The following is a 16,027-nucleotide window of genomic DNA, read 5'->3' as shown; positions in this document are numbered from 1 at the left end:
CCCGAGATGGATCTCACACGGAAAAGTGATGGTGAGAACAGCATCCTGATTCTGCTTAGCTACCACGCGCTGCCAGCACACCTTGAATAAGCTCAGTTCAGAGATTTAAAAAAATCCCAGGAAGCTATTAGCACTTTTAGAAAGATATACTAAGGCTTTAATTAAGAATGTATTTCATTGATATTTGCCATGTATCTGAAGATTTCTTTTTAAAGAAACCCTGGTGATGCCTTTTCCTGTGCTTTTGCGCCTTCTCAAGCAGATTTACCACAACCAAACTGTGTTACAGTGCAGCCCTGTGCTACAAGATGCCGTGAAGGTGAGAGGAATTGCTTAAAGCTCACCACCATAGAAGGGGCTTCTGGCTCCATTCCTTACGCCTTCTCCCAGCCACATCCTCCTCTTGCTTGCGGAGTTCTCCAGGAAAACACATAATTTTCTGCTAAGGCCTTATAAAGCAGGCCAAGAGCAGGAGTCAGCCGGTAGATTGGCTCAGCTGATTTCAGATGGGTAACAGGTGACATTTTCCCAGGTATCAAGTGGGAAGAAAAAAAAAAGTTCTGCCCCATTCTGTGTGCTCCTGGCACTGCTTGCCTGCACCCAGCTGCAGGGACCTGAACCTCTTTGCCACAGCAAGGGCCCGACTTGTTCCACGCTGGGGCTCATTAGAGCTGAAGAAGGCACATTATAGCCAGAAGAAACAATGAATACTTCATAACTCTTCCCATGGTTTTACTTGAGATTTAAACCGCTACTCTTAGAATCCTTGCTGATCCCCAAATCTTGGCAGCAATGGGTACGTTACATATGCTTGAAACGTTATTTGCCTGTTCCAGTAGCTTTTCCCATAGCCCCCGCGGGGAATCCCCGCGAGATAGAGCCACAGTGGTTCGCAGGGGCCGATGGTGGTTCGCAGGGGCAGAAGCAGTGATTTGCAGGGGCCGACTACCTCTTAAAACCGCCAGGACCATCCTTTCTCCCACCCACAATTGTGTACCATCACTGTGGCAACTGCAATGCCTGTGCATGTAAGAAATATTAGGAAAGCATTAGGCTTATTTTAGCTATGCTCTAATGCCTTGCAGCACCTGGAAGGGAGGAAGGGAACAAGCACCATATGAGCAGTCCTGGTGGTGGGGGGGGTTCCCCCCCACTTCCAGGGGGAACATTTCCACCCTGGAAGCGTTCCACAGCTATTTCCGAGGCAATAGGTACGACACCTTAGGAGACATCTAATAGATAACCTGTTTTTATTTGTTCGGTGTTCCTGATACAAAATGAACCGTGGGAAATGTTGGGCTAGACCTCTCTCTAGCCAAAGCTCCTCTTTTTTACTCCCAGGCAGAGATGGTTGGAGCCTAAACTTTTGTGGACTTGAGGGACAGCCGGAGCACAAGCTTCGGCTGCTGTGCCCAGCTGCTGCCCTGCTGCCTCGCAGGCTGAGCCAACAGCCATGAAATGTATTTTCTCTACCGAACGCTGGAGTCACGATCACTTGCTCTTGAAACACTGCCTGGGACTTCAGAAGCATATTAAGTAACACATGAGCTGCCCCTGAAGAGGTTCCCAGGAAGATAAACTGATCAAGCGAGAGCCGAAGCAGAGGTGAGGATGAAGGGATTTTATCTGATATTTGCTTCCAGAGGCTTAAATAAATGCTTTTTAAAACCTAAAACACGATATAGAAGTGCTGAATCCCAATGCTTTTGGCAAAAGCTCCCTCATCTAGGAATGATTTCATATCAGCCAAGCTGTTAAGCGGAGGTTGTCATGGAAACAAGTTATATTCAAATGATATGGCCAGAGATATACTGTATTTAGTGAGTTCTTCATTTGCTGCATATTGGGAACATGTCAGAACTAAATGATATTGCATAACTTTGTTTTGTTAAAAACAAACTGGCTCGCTGCCGCTATTTTTCTCGCAGGCTGGTGTCCAGTCCTGCCTGGGACGGGAAGTTTCATGCACAGTACTGAGCACTGCTGCTCGCTGCAAGCTCCCGTTCATTGAAGTCTTCCTTCAAATGCGTGAACCTACCCAAGTCAAACAAGGTATGCAAGGCCAGGGAGAGCCAGGAGGTACTACCGCCGCTTGCTGTTGGAAGTTTACTCTGGCAGGACCCGCTTGGTTGGCTGGAATAGCGTGCGCCAGGAGGAGACCCTGAGGTATCTGCTATTGATAAACCATTTTTGGGTCAGTCTTTGGAGCTTCTCAAAGCAGAGGAGCCTTTCCTTAGCTTGTACGGTTGACATAAGCATTCACTGGTCCAACAAAGAAGTGCAGTTCAACTAGATCTTTTCCTTCCTTACGAAAAAAGTTCCTACATATGCGTTGTGCAAGTCCTAAAAAAAAAATAATCTATGCAATTACATAAAAGTAAAGGCAGTTCATGCATTCATGGCCATCTCCTAACTGTCCACAACACTAAGTGTCCTTGTAAACATAGGATTCCTATTAATTTACTGTCTGTAAGTGATGTTAGAATAAATCCCAGAGGCACCGATGCGCATACTGCACTTATACATCTGCTCTTTTAGCTGTGGAGCTGTTAAAAAGTACAAGACTTTTGTTCCACATTCTAGGAGTAAATACATATTCTTTATGTAAACAAAATTAATGAAATACTTCTTGCTCAAGTTATGAACAAAAATCAAATCACCTTTGGTGAGGACACTGGTGCAAACTTCAGCCTGAAAAGTGAAAACAAAAATGAAAGACAAAATTGGCTCCAAAACCACTATCACCAGAATCGCTTGGCAGCTTTTATGGAGCAGCGTCCAAAGGGAAGTGTTTCAAGCAGTGTCCCAAGGGATCAAGACTCCTGACTGCTCAATAGAAGCTGCGCATTAAGTAAAAGTCAAACAAAAGTAAAACCTTACCCTTAAAGTTGTTCCATAACTGAAGACGCCGTAAAATGCGTCACGGGAAGGCGATGGGATCTCACAGCCTCTGTCAGGGGCCTGTGCAAACGGAAGGGGAGTTTGCTCTCTTCTGGGGCAGGTCCTGAATTTCTCCAAGATTTCTCTCTATTACAGTTTATAAAGGAAAAAACAAGGCCAAATATCTCCTCTGGGATACCACAGGACGGACTTCTGCCAGATGTGAAGATGAAGAAGGCAGTACTGGTCCTCTACCTACCTCAGATCAGTGTGCCAGCTGGAAAGACATCAGTCTCTCCAGGCTCCCTGATGCAGTGCAGAATCACAGCTCTCTGGTTACCATCGCTTGTGAAGGACGGCTCAGCCTCATCCAAAGCCCTTTACAGTTAAGTAAAGGCATGTATTGACTTCCATATGCTTTAGATTAGACCTTTCTTCTTCACCTAGCCATCTTCGGAGAGCTGAACGGGCTTGACTCAGCATCCAGTCCCTGCATCGGCTATCAGGAGACTTGAATTTCTTACCTGGCTTTGGATACTAGGCTTCTGCTTTCATCTCTCCCGCTTCCCGTTCCCCACGCTTGTAAGGCACTGGAATTATTTTAGGTGCTAAAGAAAGAGGCACCCAGCAAAGGTGAGGTGAGGGGCATAAATGCAAGAAACCCAACAGACTTCAAATCTAACTTATATGTCAGAAAACAAACTCCAAACAGCTTGCTTTTCCTGATTTCCCAGTAAAATATCTGCAGAGTTTTTCACTTAGATATTGCTTCCTCAAACACGGGCATCCCAAAATAGCATCATCCACAATGCTATTCTGTGTTACATTAAATCGAAAAGACTGTTATTGGCACCACATCTGGCATCGGCTTTGATGTGGAACATGAGCTTAAATACTGATCTTTTTTTTTTTTTTACAGGCATCCCAGCTCGCAGCTGAAGGAAACAATGTGCAAGAGCCACATCCTACACACTGAGCAAACCATGTCAGCCTGCACAGCAGAGTAAGCCTGAGATAGAAAGCCTTATCTATTACTGATATTGTAAAAAATAAATAAATTCTAAAATATAAAAAACATAGAAAATAATATTTTTGTAGGGTTTATGCTCACCTCTTAAAAATTATGAGCTTGATGCTGCTCAGAGGGGTCATTCAACTTTCGGCATCACGCTATGAAAGTTGGTACCCGTCCAAGCCAGTAAAGCCAAGGGCCCCTCTGGAAATAAACCACTAGAGGGAGACTGTCTTCAGCAATGTAACACCCACAGGGAGAATCATTTAATAAAATCAAGATTGAGATAAAATGTGCTCCCTATAGCTCAGGTCAAAATTACTCTCTGCGTTTCTTCTTCACAAACAAAAGTGGCTGAAACGAATGGGTCGAGTTTGGCTTCATTACTGTAAACTGAGGAAGTGTCATGTAAATGGGATCGGGCAGTCACGTATTCTTCTACTGTTTGCAAGAGAGGTTAGGCTGACTCTATTAAAAAAAAAAAAACCACACCAAAAAAATACCCCAGCCACTGAAAATACTAATAGCTGTATCCTAGCAACATCACGGATTCCATGTGGACTTTGTTCTGGAGTCTACAGCCTTATTTCATCAAAATTATTGACTTTCTCAAAGTCTCTAAACGACCATCAAAACCCAGTTAGTGCTTAAAAAATACAAACATTTAATTAGTCACATTAATAAGAAAAAAAGAAAAGCAGCATTGCATGCTAGCGCTCCCTTTTCATGGAGCTCAGTTTAGCTGTTTTGAAATCAATGTCAAAATTCCCACTTCATTTCTTGGTAGCAGAGCCGGGTCCCTCCTTCGAGAAGAAAAGCTGGAAATGGCCCTACAGAAGTTGGCAGATGAGGTTTGTTTGCCAGGCTGGGCTCACGCGTTGCACGGACGAAATCCATACAGCTCTCCACGGTCCTCCCAGTCGTCATGTCCTTATTGTAAAGGTAATTCAATTGGCATTCAAATGATAGACAGAGGCTTTCTACAAGGCTTTTGTACTATGCACATAACCAATGTCTTTTTTTCCTCCCCCTACGCTTTGTTTCTATTTAACCACAATAATTTTCTTCCAGACCACAAAAAATGTGAAATCTATTGGGTCTTCCCCAAAGCCCATACCGTCCTCCTCCCAGGTATGAAGATTTCAGGTTTAACACAGCTCCGGGAGGTTTTCCCTCATCGGATCTGCATCACTGAAGTGAACTCTATTAGATAAAATGCAAGAGCAAAAGGCCAAATAAATAAAAAAAAAAAAAAAAAATGAAACCACCCAATCCTCCCAAAGAAAAACCCTTCGCGCAACAGGAACACACAACAAAAAAATCAACCCAACCCCAAACAAATAAGTTGTTTGTTATCTTTAACAGCTTGCGTGATGATCAGAGGAATCCTGGGGCATTTTGGCATTTAACTCAGGGTTTGAGTAGGCTCAGATTTTGGTCACAATTTTCACTTAGCTCCAAACTACATCACAGCTTTTCTGCCAGTTTTTATCTGTTATTTCAAGCTCTGCTTCAGTAAGTTAGAAAGACCTTTTACCAGAGAGAAAGCGCTATTAAAATAATAGATTCCTTTTCATCAGCCTGCCTTAAAAGCTCAGATGATAGGATAGTACGGTAAAAAAATGTTTCTCACGCTTTACTTACTTAGCCTACAAAGTTGGTTGAGACCCACGAACACTTCGAAACTGCAAAACCTTTTTACGTGCTATTTCTATAGTTCAAAATTAAATGACGAGAGAACACCTTTGTTGAAGAAGTAATTTAAATACAGAAGGGTTAGTTAGCGACTTTCAGCCCTTGAACACGAATCTGGTGATGGCTTGATTTGAATTCCCGACGTAGCACTGAACTGCTCCAGCAGCGGCGGTGGACAGCCTTGGGCTGACCTCCAAACCACTGCCCTCGGTCACGGGCACGTGCTGCTGGGTTATCATCCTGCTCCAACGCCCCTTTGACTAAGAATTTAGCATTCAACCAGTGTTCATGGACTCTCTGATGTTGCTAAATCCCACAGTTTTAGTCACGTTGAGGGTTTTTCGCGTTGCTCATCCTTTCATTTCAACCAGCTGTGGGGCTGTAGGCAAGGAGGGGATATCCCTTTGCAGGGTGCCAAAAGAAGAGAGTAGTTCTGGCTTCAGGCTGAGCTGTGCACGGGTGTAAACCAACAGGAATGGTAATATATAAGGACGATAGAACAGCAAAGAAACCAGCTTTCAGATTTTGTTTCCTCAAGTTAAAAGATGGTATCAGATGTTACTTCCAGCACCTCAAATAACTTTCCCTGATTATTAGATTAATTCCAAAACTGTCCCAAGGAGAGCAACTAAACAAGAATTTGAGATGTGCTTACCAAATTATGTTCCTAGTTATTCCTTGAAAGAGCGCTGTTGGGCTAATTTCTACCTGGGTAATATAGAAAAGGCAGGGGGAATTTAAATACAAAATAAAGATGAAGATGCTTTGACTAGCCAAGCAGATTTATTTGAAGGCTCTGTTTGGCTTTTGGTAAGAGTAGCAACTGCAGCCTGTTGACCAGCTGCAGCAGGACTGCTTTTGATGGCAGACACTGTAGACAGCGAGTGGAGAACAGCAAGGGCTGAATTCATACTAAGGAAGTAAAAACCTGCATTCACAGTGACTTTGAAAGTGAACTTTCAGTTGTGCACTTGTTTTTTTTTTGCTTTTACCCAGTGAATTTTCTAGTCAGGTGTTCACAGCAGGTCTATCTGAAAGAAGAGAAAGGATAGCAATGGAAATAAGTTATTTCATAATCCAAACAGCCACCTTTTGTCCTGAAGCTGCCCACGCTGCCCATGGTGAATTTGCTGTTGGGTGCCCAAGGCCATTTGACCTCGAGGAGGGTGGTGGATTCCTCCTGTACCGAGGAGATGGCGCAGCCCCTCTGCGGGGAAGGCGGTTTGCGAGGGCTGAAGTCGGTCGTGCAGGGAGACACTTTACGCAGTGTGTAAAGCCTGTTGTTGCCTGTTTGTCCTCAGCCCATGGAGACGGCTGCAGCACACGCATGTATGTGTGTAATTAGGAATACACTTATTTACTGCAAGACATTATAACCCATCCTGCTAACGAAGAACTTCGGGCCGGAGAAGCACCACAGCGGCAGAGCCAAGGGCTGGCAGGGCTCTGAAAGGCAATAAGCTGCTTATCTCCGGCCTAAGGAGTTTATAGCACCCATGTATCTCCAAAAGCTCATTAGCTCCTCAGTAAGCAGCTGAGACATGAGATGCACAAGCAGAACAGCAATGGCTTGAGGTTGCTACAACACAGATAAAACTTCTGGGGCTGGCTAGCTGGCAGCACGCTGGTTTAATAGCCTGAAGAAATCCCACTTACGTCTAAACTGGAGAAAGCCCGATCTTGTGAAATGCTCCTTAGTATCCAGCTTTGCTAGTAGGATGAGCCCGAGCTAAAACTCAGCCCTGAGGAGGGGCTGCAGCCCCCTCCCTGGTGCCCACCGAGAGCCGGGACCAGCAGGGCATGGCATCTGGCCACAGCGGTGGAGGAAGCCACGCACCCTGATGTGTGCCTGGGGACGTTCCCCTGGAGACTTTAGAGGAATGGCTTTTCCTAACTTTCTCAGCATGTCCGTGGGACTGGAATTGCTGTAGCTCCTGCAGAGAGCCGTTGTATCAGGGATGTTTCCTGTCTCACTGCGGCTATTCCCCATGTCACAGGGGAGCTCCTCCACAAAAGAGCCGCTTCTGAAGAACAGCGTGTCACCAACAATTCAGCGGGTTAAGTTTAGCAGAGCCAGTGATAGAAGTGAGCAGGAAGGAGCTATTCTTCCCCTCTGCTTTTCTTCCCTCTTCATTGAGCAAGGCCTTTAAAGACCAGCTCCCTTTGCAGAAGGCTACAGAACTTTCAGCAAGTGCCATGCACGGAGGCATTCACAGCCATGATACCTGCGTCTGGTTATTTCCAGTCAAAATAATCTCCTACTCAATTATGGAGAAGAATAGAGAAGCTCAGCCTGACTCACAATCACATGGGGGAAAAATGAGAGGAGTTGTTCAAGTTCAAAACGTTCAGCTCGCTGTGGAGGAGGATTAGTACCGCTGTGGAAGGAGGCTTTCTCTCCCTCTGCAACAGCACAGCACTAAGGGATGGAAAAGACCCGAGTCCACTTCCCTGCTGTGCCAAATATACTCCTCCGTTCTTCTCTCCTCCCTCCCCAAGAGAGCATATGAAGTATTAAACAGCAAGGAACAAGCCCTTGAAAAATGTGATAGCTAGCTGTCAGATACCTCTCTGCCAGAGAGCTGCAGCTATGTGACTGTTCGCCTGCAGATCCTCTGCTGCCATCCAGGAAATTGGGATTCAACAGTGACATTAATGCTCTCACCCACTTCGGTCTCACCTGTACCTTTTGCCCGACTGTGCCAATACTTCTGTGAACAAAACCACATCCAAAATGCTTCATTAGTGCTTTGCTGTGCGCAGATCCAGCCTCTGCGTGCCCATGCTCTTCCCAGCCTGATGGCACTTCCCAGTGCCCCATCCCCGACCCGACACCTGGACACTCGGCGAGCGAGAGATAGGGTGAGGGTTTTCCAGCCTTGGTTTAAATCCGTCTTCATTTCACTGGCACATTCCATGGCTGCACCCGGCTACAGAGGGCCAGCACAACTCCTGTGCAAAGCAGTTATTTTGGGTAGACCCGTAAATTTTGCAGACTTAAAACTTCTCACGCTGTCTTCATGTTAGCCGGTGCACAAACATTACCTTAATGTGTCATCTTCTGTTCTGTCACTGTCACAATTAGCATGATCATTGTAAACACCTACAAACCTCCCCCACCATCTCCTTGCACTCTCTCCTCCCTCCGCAGGGATGAGTGATGGCCGCGGTTACGCCAATGCCATTCCCTAGGCTGCAGCCTCGCTCTTCGTTCACCCTCCCCCTCCTCTCGGGTTCGTACCGGCTCTCTCTCCCATCGCACAGTTGGATTTTTAATTCCCTTGGCAAAGGGACAGCTTTTTGTTTTGCTTATGTAGCACCCTGGGCCCTGACTCACTCCGTTAGGTGCAAAGATAACACAAATAATGACTGTCATCCGGAGAACTGTCTGGGAATTACAGGCAGCTGGGAAGGAGGGTCCATATCTTCGAGCCAGCATCCGACTCAAGCCTCCGTTACCCCTTCCTGCTCCAGACTGACCTTTCCAGCTCCTTGATGACTAAGCCTGAAAACTCTTCCTTGCCTGAATTTTCTGTGACGGCAAAATTGTTTTGGCTGACTGCTCTCACCTGTCCTGCTTCCCAGTGGCATCTCGGCCATGGAAGGGCTCTGGGTTTGTCCTTCAGGCACATCCAGACATTTCCTACTTCTTTCCTTATGTCATGCCAGAGATAACACTGATTTCTACTACAGTAGTACCAAGGCTACAGGACGCTTCTCCTTCCAGAGCTCCCAGACACAAGAACACAAATAACACCACCGATAATAAATAGCTAAGGCTTTGGGAAGAATACCAGTGGCTGGTGGAAAGAAGGCAATATGCCACAGTATTTTCTGTAAGAGTCGGTATTTCAGCTGTCTTTGCTGTTTGAGGCAGCAAGCGGAGAACATGAAGAGGCAGCCAATTCAAGTAAAGCACACTGAAAGGTCAGAGGAATCCATCTAGCTTGTGCAGCACCATTTTGTAAGCACAGAATAGCTCTTCATTAAACTCATTTTGTGAAAGTGATTGAAGTAAGAAAGGGAAATAGCTTAACACGCTCATTACAATCTCTGGAAATTACCTGTTCCCCGTGACGGCTGCGATGGATCCGGCTTTTGTCCGGCTATGCCCAAATCAACATACACCCAGTACATCTTAACGGTGGACATCTCCCTGGGCACCACAGTCCCTGTGGGCTGGAAGAGCTCCCGGAGCAGCTCCGTAACAGCAGTGGGGTTACAAAATACCCTCTTTCTCATTTTTTAGTCAAACACTGTAAAGGTGGCACTGTCCTAATGCCCAAACTGAGACTGAGCCTGGGCAAGGAACTTGGTTGAACCAGCTGGGCCTGATGCAAAGACAAGGTGAAGCACCCTGAGATGCAGGCATTGCCCTGCCTGACGCGGCACCCGGATGGGGTGGGGGGGGGCTCTTCCCCGGCATGGAGATCAGAACAAGGGCTGGGGTGTAAGCAGCAGGCAGAGTTATCCTGGCGGGTCTAACCCCATGTCAGTCCCTGTGGGAGGCGAGGAGCCTGCTCACATGCAGGCTGTTACCCCCCCTGACCCCGCCTGCCCCGCATTTTCCCCGTCCCTTTTGGCTGGTCCTTTAGCATCGCACCTCTCAGCCAGCCCCGCAAGGAAGCTGGCCCCAAATTCCTGGCTCGCACTGCCTGTAGCACTACATAGCAGCCCCATCAGGCCTGGGAAGATGGATGAAAAACACCATTCCCTGCCGGTTCTCTCCTCGCTACAGGTGGGAGAAAGATGAGCTAGCAATTTGCTGCTGGCCTGGCAAGATAGCAGTGAATTACGGCGGCTCCTGAGCCAGCTCAGCTGCGCTGGCGAGCGTTCAGGGAGAGGAGAAACCCTACCCGCAGGCGCGGAGGAGGGAAGCAGGTGTGTTGTTCCCTTTTGCTCACTTGATGGCAGAGATCAGAGAGCTAACACGGGCCATAAGGTCTCCTCCGAAAAGCCAGGCGCCCCCAAGGACAACCGATCCCCGTACTCGTGCTTGGCAAAGCGCTTTGGCTGCTGGCACCCTACCCGGCAGAGCTTGTTAACGCCATCCCGTGTTGCTCCGGGGGCAAGCGAGGTACACGGTGTCCCCTCCAGAGAGACACCGCTCCTGACGTCGCTGCCGGGGCTGGCGAGGGGACACGGCGCACCCGGTGCTCAAGTCACTGTGCGAACGTGAGAAACGCCTTGAAAATTGCACAAAGCACTGAACAACCCGTGGGCAATTCTCTGTCACAGTAGAACTTCGGTGCAAATGAGAAACCTAACAACTGAAAACAGCTCAGATGTGCTGGTAGGAAGCAAAAAGCAGCCTCAATTATCTGCTACTTCTTTTTTCTCCCCTCCTCAGGATTTCTTTACTCTCCTAACACTAGCAATAAATAACAGATACAAAGCAAATCCACAGGCAAACGAATTCCTGCGTGCAATACCGATTGCCCTCAACACATCTTTGGGCCAAAAGTCTGGTTTTGTTTCCACCACCATTTAAATGCCAGGAGTTCAGCAGAGCTGTTCTGGAGGTCTGGTGGCACGATCAAGGTCGGTGCCTGGCCCCCACCACTTCCAGTGAGACTTTCTGAAACCAGCCAGCAAGATCCACTCAAAAGCCGCTCCACCGACATCTGCTTTTGGGGCCAATGCAGACAATTTAATTGCTATCATTTCTGGAATAACGCTGAATTTACTGATGGTTTTTAATAGAATGCTCAAAAAGGATTTCAGACATGTCCTTCACAAGAGGCCATGAAGGAAACCCAGTAATAGTACGCTAATTGCATTAGCACCTCCAGCGAGCCCAGGGCCGTGTGATGGTGCGTGCCTTACAAGCACACAGCGAGGCCTTGCCCTACATACACAAGGATGACAAAGTGGGAGACAGAGGACAAGGATCTGCGTCTCCCTGGCCTACATTAATTAAACTGCCCGTTACAAACCCACACCAGCAGTATGGGTGCAACAGCAGCAGCTCTGTGCTAGTCTGGCCAAAGGTTTTTACCCAGCTCACAAAAACCTGCCCAGCCCTCCACGAGTCCTGTGTAACTGAGCCTGGGAGCCGGTAAAGCCTGCACAACGCAGAAACACTGAAAGCAGCCATGTGGGTTGGGGACATTTTGCCATCTCCCCTCCTGTTCTGCCTTCTTTGGAACCCCAGTCAGACCCCACATGGCAGGCTCACGACTTGCAAAGGCAGCTTTTCCTCCATGTTGACACTCAAACATTTGCCACGCGAGCTTGCCGCAAACCTCCTTCCCCTGCAAACCTCCCTGCCCAGCAAGGGACCACACGCCTGGACACTCCACTGCAACAGGTGCTACTGGACTTGCCCCCCCAGTTCGCAAACAAATTGGCGTTTGCTAGACCAAGTCAAGCAAAAGCACACTGGTGACTGTGACACAGGTATATCGCTAACGTATTGGACTGATACATATATGTGGTAGGTATGAACAGGTGTGCGCATGGACATATACACACCTGTGTCACACATACATACAGCAGCTCCATAAGCTCTGAACAGCTTCACCGCTCCGCCTCCAGAAGGGGACATGGGGGCTCTCTGAGGCCACACCGAAGTGGAATGGCAGCAGTGGCCAGTCACGGCACCCCGTCCCACCCCACCCCATCCCACCGCACCTCATCCTATCCCATCGCATCCCATCCCACCCCACCCCACCGCCGCAGGGATGCCGCCCTCACCCCGGATGCCTCCGAGCCCCACCTCGGCACCCCACCACCATCCCCCCGCTCCCCTCCGCGCCCCGCTGCGGCAGCGGGACCTCCGCGCCGCTCCGCGCCGCTGCGCGCCTGACTCAGCCCCGCGCTCCGCAGGGGCCGGGCTGCGCGGGGGGCGGAGGCAGGGCGGAGGGAAGGAGGAGGAGGAGGAGGGAAGGGAAGAAGGGAGGGAGGGGGATTTACCCCATTGTCCTCGGCGGGAGGTGGGCAGAGCCGCCGCCGCTGTGCGCAGGCTCGGCCGGCCCCTCGCCCGGCGCGGAGGAGCAGCGGCAGCTCGCCGGCGGTAAGGGGGGGGGCGGGCGGCTCCGCGCCGCTCCGCGCCTCGCCCCCAGCGCATCCCCCATCTTCGATGGGGCGGCGGCGGCGCCGGGCGCGGCCCTAGCGCGGCCGCGGAGCGGGAGAGCCGCATGGCCCGCGGGGAGCGCGGCGGCAGCGCCCCGCGGCGCCGGGGCGGCGGCGGCGGCGGGGGGGGGGACGGCGGCGGCGGGCATGGGGGCGGCGGACGGCGCGGCCCTCGGCCCCGGCGCGCTGCCGCGGCGCTGAGACCCCGGCCCTGCCTGCGCGGCGCCGCCGAGGAGGAGGAGGACGAGGAGGAGGAGGAGGAGGAAGGACCGATGGCGAACAGCAGCGAGCTGGGGAGCAGCAGCAGCCCGCACCTGCCCAGCGCCGGCGGCCTGCTGAGCGCCTCCGGGCTGAAGCTGGCCACCCTGGGCTTGATCCTCTGCGTGAGCCTGGCGGGCAACGTGCTCTTCGCCTGGCTCATCCTCAAGGACCGGCACCTGCACCGCGCCCCGTACTACCTGCTGCTGGACCTCTGCCTGGCCGACGGGCTCCGCTCGCTGGCCTGCTTCCCCTTCGTCATGCTGTCGGTGCGCAGTGGGGCCGCCTGGCCCCACGGGCCCCTCAGCTGCAAGGTGCTGGCCTTCCTGGCCGTGCTCTTCTGCTTCCACGCCGCCTTCCTGCTCTTCTGCGTGGGGGTCACACGCTATATGGCCATCGCCCACCACCGCTTCTACGCCAAGCGCATGACGGGCTGGACCTGCCTGGCTGTGGTGTGCATGGTGTGGACCCTCTCCATGGCCATGGCCTTCCCCCCAGTTTTCGACGTGGGCACCTACAAGTTCATCCGGGAGGAGGAGCAGTGCATCTTTGAGCACCGCTACGTCAAGGCCAATGACACGCTGGGCTTCATGCTCATGCTGGCGGCTGTCATCGCCGCCACCCACCTGGTCTACATCAAGCTGCTCTTCTTCATCCACGGCCACCGCAAGATGAAGCCGGCCCAGCTGGTACCGGCCATCAGCCAGAATTGGACCTTCCACGGGCCGGGAGCCACCGGCCAAGCAGCTGCAAACTGGACGGCTGGCTTTGGCAGGGGGCCCACACCACCCACCCTCGTGGGCATAAGGCAGGCCACCCACAGCCAGATCAAGAGGCTGCTGGTGCTGGAGGAGTTTAAGATGGAGAAAAGGCTCTGCAAGATGTTCTACATGATCACCTTGCTCTTCCTGCTCCTCTGGTCCCCCTACATTGTGGCCTGCTACCTGCGGGTCTTCATTAAGGCCAGCTCCATCCCCCAGGTCTACCTGACCACCTCCGTCTGGATGACTTTTGCCCAGGCAGGGGTCAACCCCATCCTCTGCTTCATCTTCAACAAGGAGCTCAGGGTCTGTCTCCGAGCCCACTTCCCATGCTGCCAAAGCATCCAGAGCACCCAGGGCACCATCCTTTGTGATCTCAAGAGCTTTGGGATGTAGGGGGGCTTTTCTCTTTCTGAAAAAGAAAGATGGATATCATTTTCCATGTTTCTGCATATGATCTCAAGAGAGTGTGACCTGTGGGGGACATACTAAACCGCCACCCAGCACCCAAACCTTAGGCTGTAAGAAGCTATTTTATTTATTTTTCTATATTTTGCTTATGCTCTCTTCAGAACATAAAAGGTTGCTGTCTATGGGAACAGGTACTTGAGCAGAACACCCCCAAACCTTAGGCAGTAAGAAGCTGTTTTTCTTTGTGATTGTGTGGTTTTTAAAAACTAAACAGGGCTCCAAGTTTCTGGTCTTGCTTCTAACGTTTCTAGACATGATTCCAACAGATACGGATTAAGGCCATGACTTTTTTTTTTTTCTTTCCCTATTCCTGTCTGTTTTGATAAAGGCTTAACAATTTTACTCATGTAATATTTGATAAGGGCCGAGACAATTTTATACTAAAGTTATTTTTGATGACCTCAAGAGGTGTTGTTTTATTATTATTTGATTTTAAGTGAAGAACAAGAAGAGGATGTTCCTAATGTGGTCAGAAGTCAGTTTTTGGTGGGAGCTGTTGGGTTCATTCATTCTCAAATGGTTTTGAGTATTTGAAGCAGTTACTTATAACTTTTGCTTGACATGCAAACAGTGTAGAACTAATTTCAATTTTCTTGTTGCACTATTCATTTGGTAATATTTCAGAACTATTTGTGAAACGTGATTTTAAAATACCAACTTTAAAAATAATCAACTATAGCAGTTTTTAAAACCTAGATTGAAATTCATATTTTACTGCCTTTATAGGAAGTTATCTACAAACCTGGGTAATACTTGTACATTTTGACTGTTTTCTTTAATAAAATATTGAAAACCTTTACTGTATGTAATTGTTTCAGAATGGCAGCATTCTGCTTTGCTGGCAAATAACTTGTGTATGTGGAAGGTTGTATGTCTTGTGTCTGAGTAGATTTCACAGCTGAGGTTATTATGGACAAGCACAATCCTTATTTGCTGTCAGATCTCAATTTAGGTGTTTATACCAATAAAAGTGACTAAAGCTATTTTTTAAGAAGACTTAAGTTCATGATGGGCAACAGGTTTAAATAGCACAATTCTGTGTGTCTACTGAAAGCAAATTTCTGCTTTAGCTAATCGCTCCTCTGTTAATGATAGAAAAGTGCGTAATTGTGGATCGCTAATTTTAGTTGGCAAAGCAGTTTTTTAGCATGGTGGCTTGGTTAATACTGTACTCATTTCTAAACTATATTCTTAATGGGTAATCTACGTTTATTAAGTGTGGCATTTTAACCTGCTTTATTGTCCTACAAAAAAAACTTCTCTGAAACTATTTTAACCGGCAGTCTGATGGCAAGATCCTGACACAACTTTTTAGCCATCTCAGAGGAAGCTGTCCCTGCCGTGCTTTCTTTCCGATGCATCACATAACATTTATCAAACACAGATCATAGCAGTGCTGGAGCAAGTCACATGCAAGGTGGCAGAGAAAAGCTCCATTTCCATGAAGAAATCCGTGTCTGTGCTAAGAGTATTTCTGTAGAGTAGTGCAAAGTTGTTAGGCATCAACTGAGAAATGGTTGTCCTGACAGAAGTGAGCACCGAGGAGACGTGTGACAGTTAGATCAGAAGAGGGCTGAGGCGGCAGCTTCAGATGGAGGCAGGGAATGAAATGTCCGGCTTCTGGTTTGGTTTTATGTCTTGGTTTCTAACCCCAAATCAGATCTGAACACCAGAGAGGCAACATTTCTTGAAGCGCGTGCATAAGGAGAAGTTTGCAGTTTGAGCTTTCGGCATAGCGGCCGAGAAGGCAGGCAGGAGGAAGATGGAGCTGTAGTGATACTGCCCGAGCTGGGCTGAGGAATACAACCATGGATGGGGTGTCTTGAAAACCAAGTGAGACTTAATGGTCATTTCCAAAGCTGTTTGAAAATGCATC

The 16,027-nt window shown here is 49.0% G+C and overlaps 2 protein-coding genes across 2 annotated transcripts in view; one reads left to right on the top strand and one right to left on the bottom strand.

The window, feature by feature from the left end:
- Positions 1 to 12,663, bottom strand: part of EIF4E3 (eukaryotic translation initiation factor 4E family member 3) — a 35,712-nt gene extending 23,049 nt beyond the window's left edge. The window contains exon 1 of the mRNA XM_063347892.1: positions 12,503 to 12,663. Coding sequence (XP_063203962.1) covers positions 12,503 to 12,663 — 161 coding nt within the window. The remainder of the gene's footprint in view (positions 1 to 12,502) is intronic.
- A 61-nt stretch (positions 12,664 to 12,724) lies between these two features.
- GPR27 (G protein-coupled receptor 27) lies at positions 12,725 to 15,135 on the top strand. The gene has a single exon (XM_063347891.1). The coding sequence runs from the start codon at positions 12,727 to 12,729 to the stop codon at positions 14,074 to 14,076; it is 1,350 nt and encodes a 449-aa protein (XP_063203961.1). The 5' UTR covers positions 12,725 to 12,726; the 3' UTR covers positions 14,077 to 15,135.
- Positions 15,136 to 16,027: the final 892 nt, after the last annotated feature.

Source organism: Chroicocephalus ridibundus, chromosome 10 (assembly GCF_963924245.1).
Source record: "Chroicocephalus ridibundus chromosome 10, bChrRid1.1, whole genome shotgun sequence".
Classification (NCBI taxonomy): Eukaryota; Metazoa; Chordata; class Aves; order Charadriiformes; family Laridae; genus Chroicocephalus; species Chroicocephalus ridibundus.
Note: the sequence above shows the minus strand (reverse complement) of the source record. Positions and strands in the feature narration are given on the sequence as shown.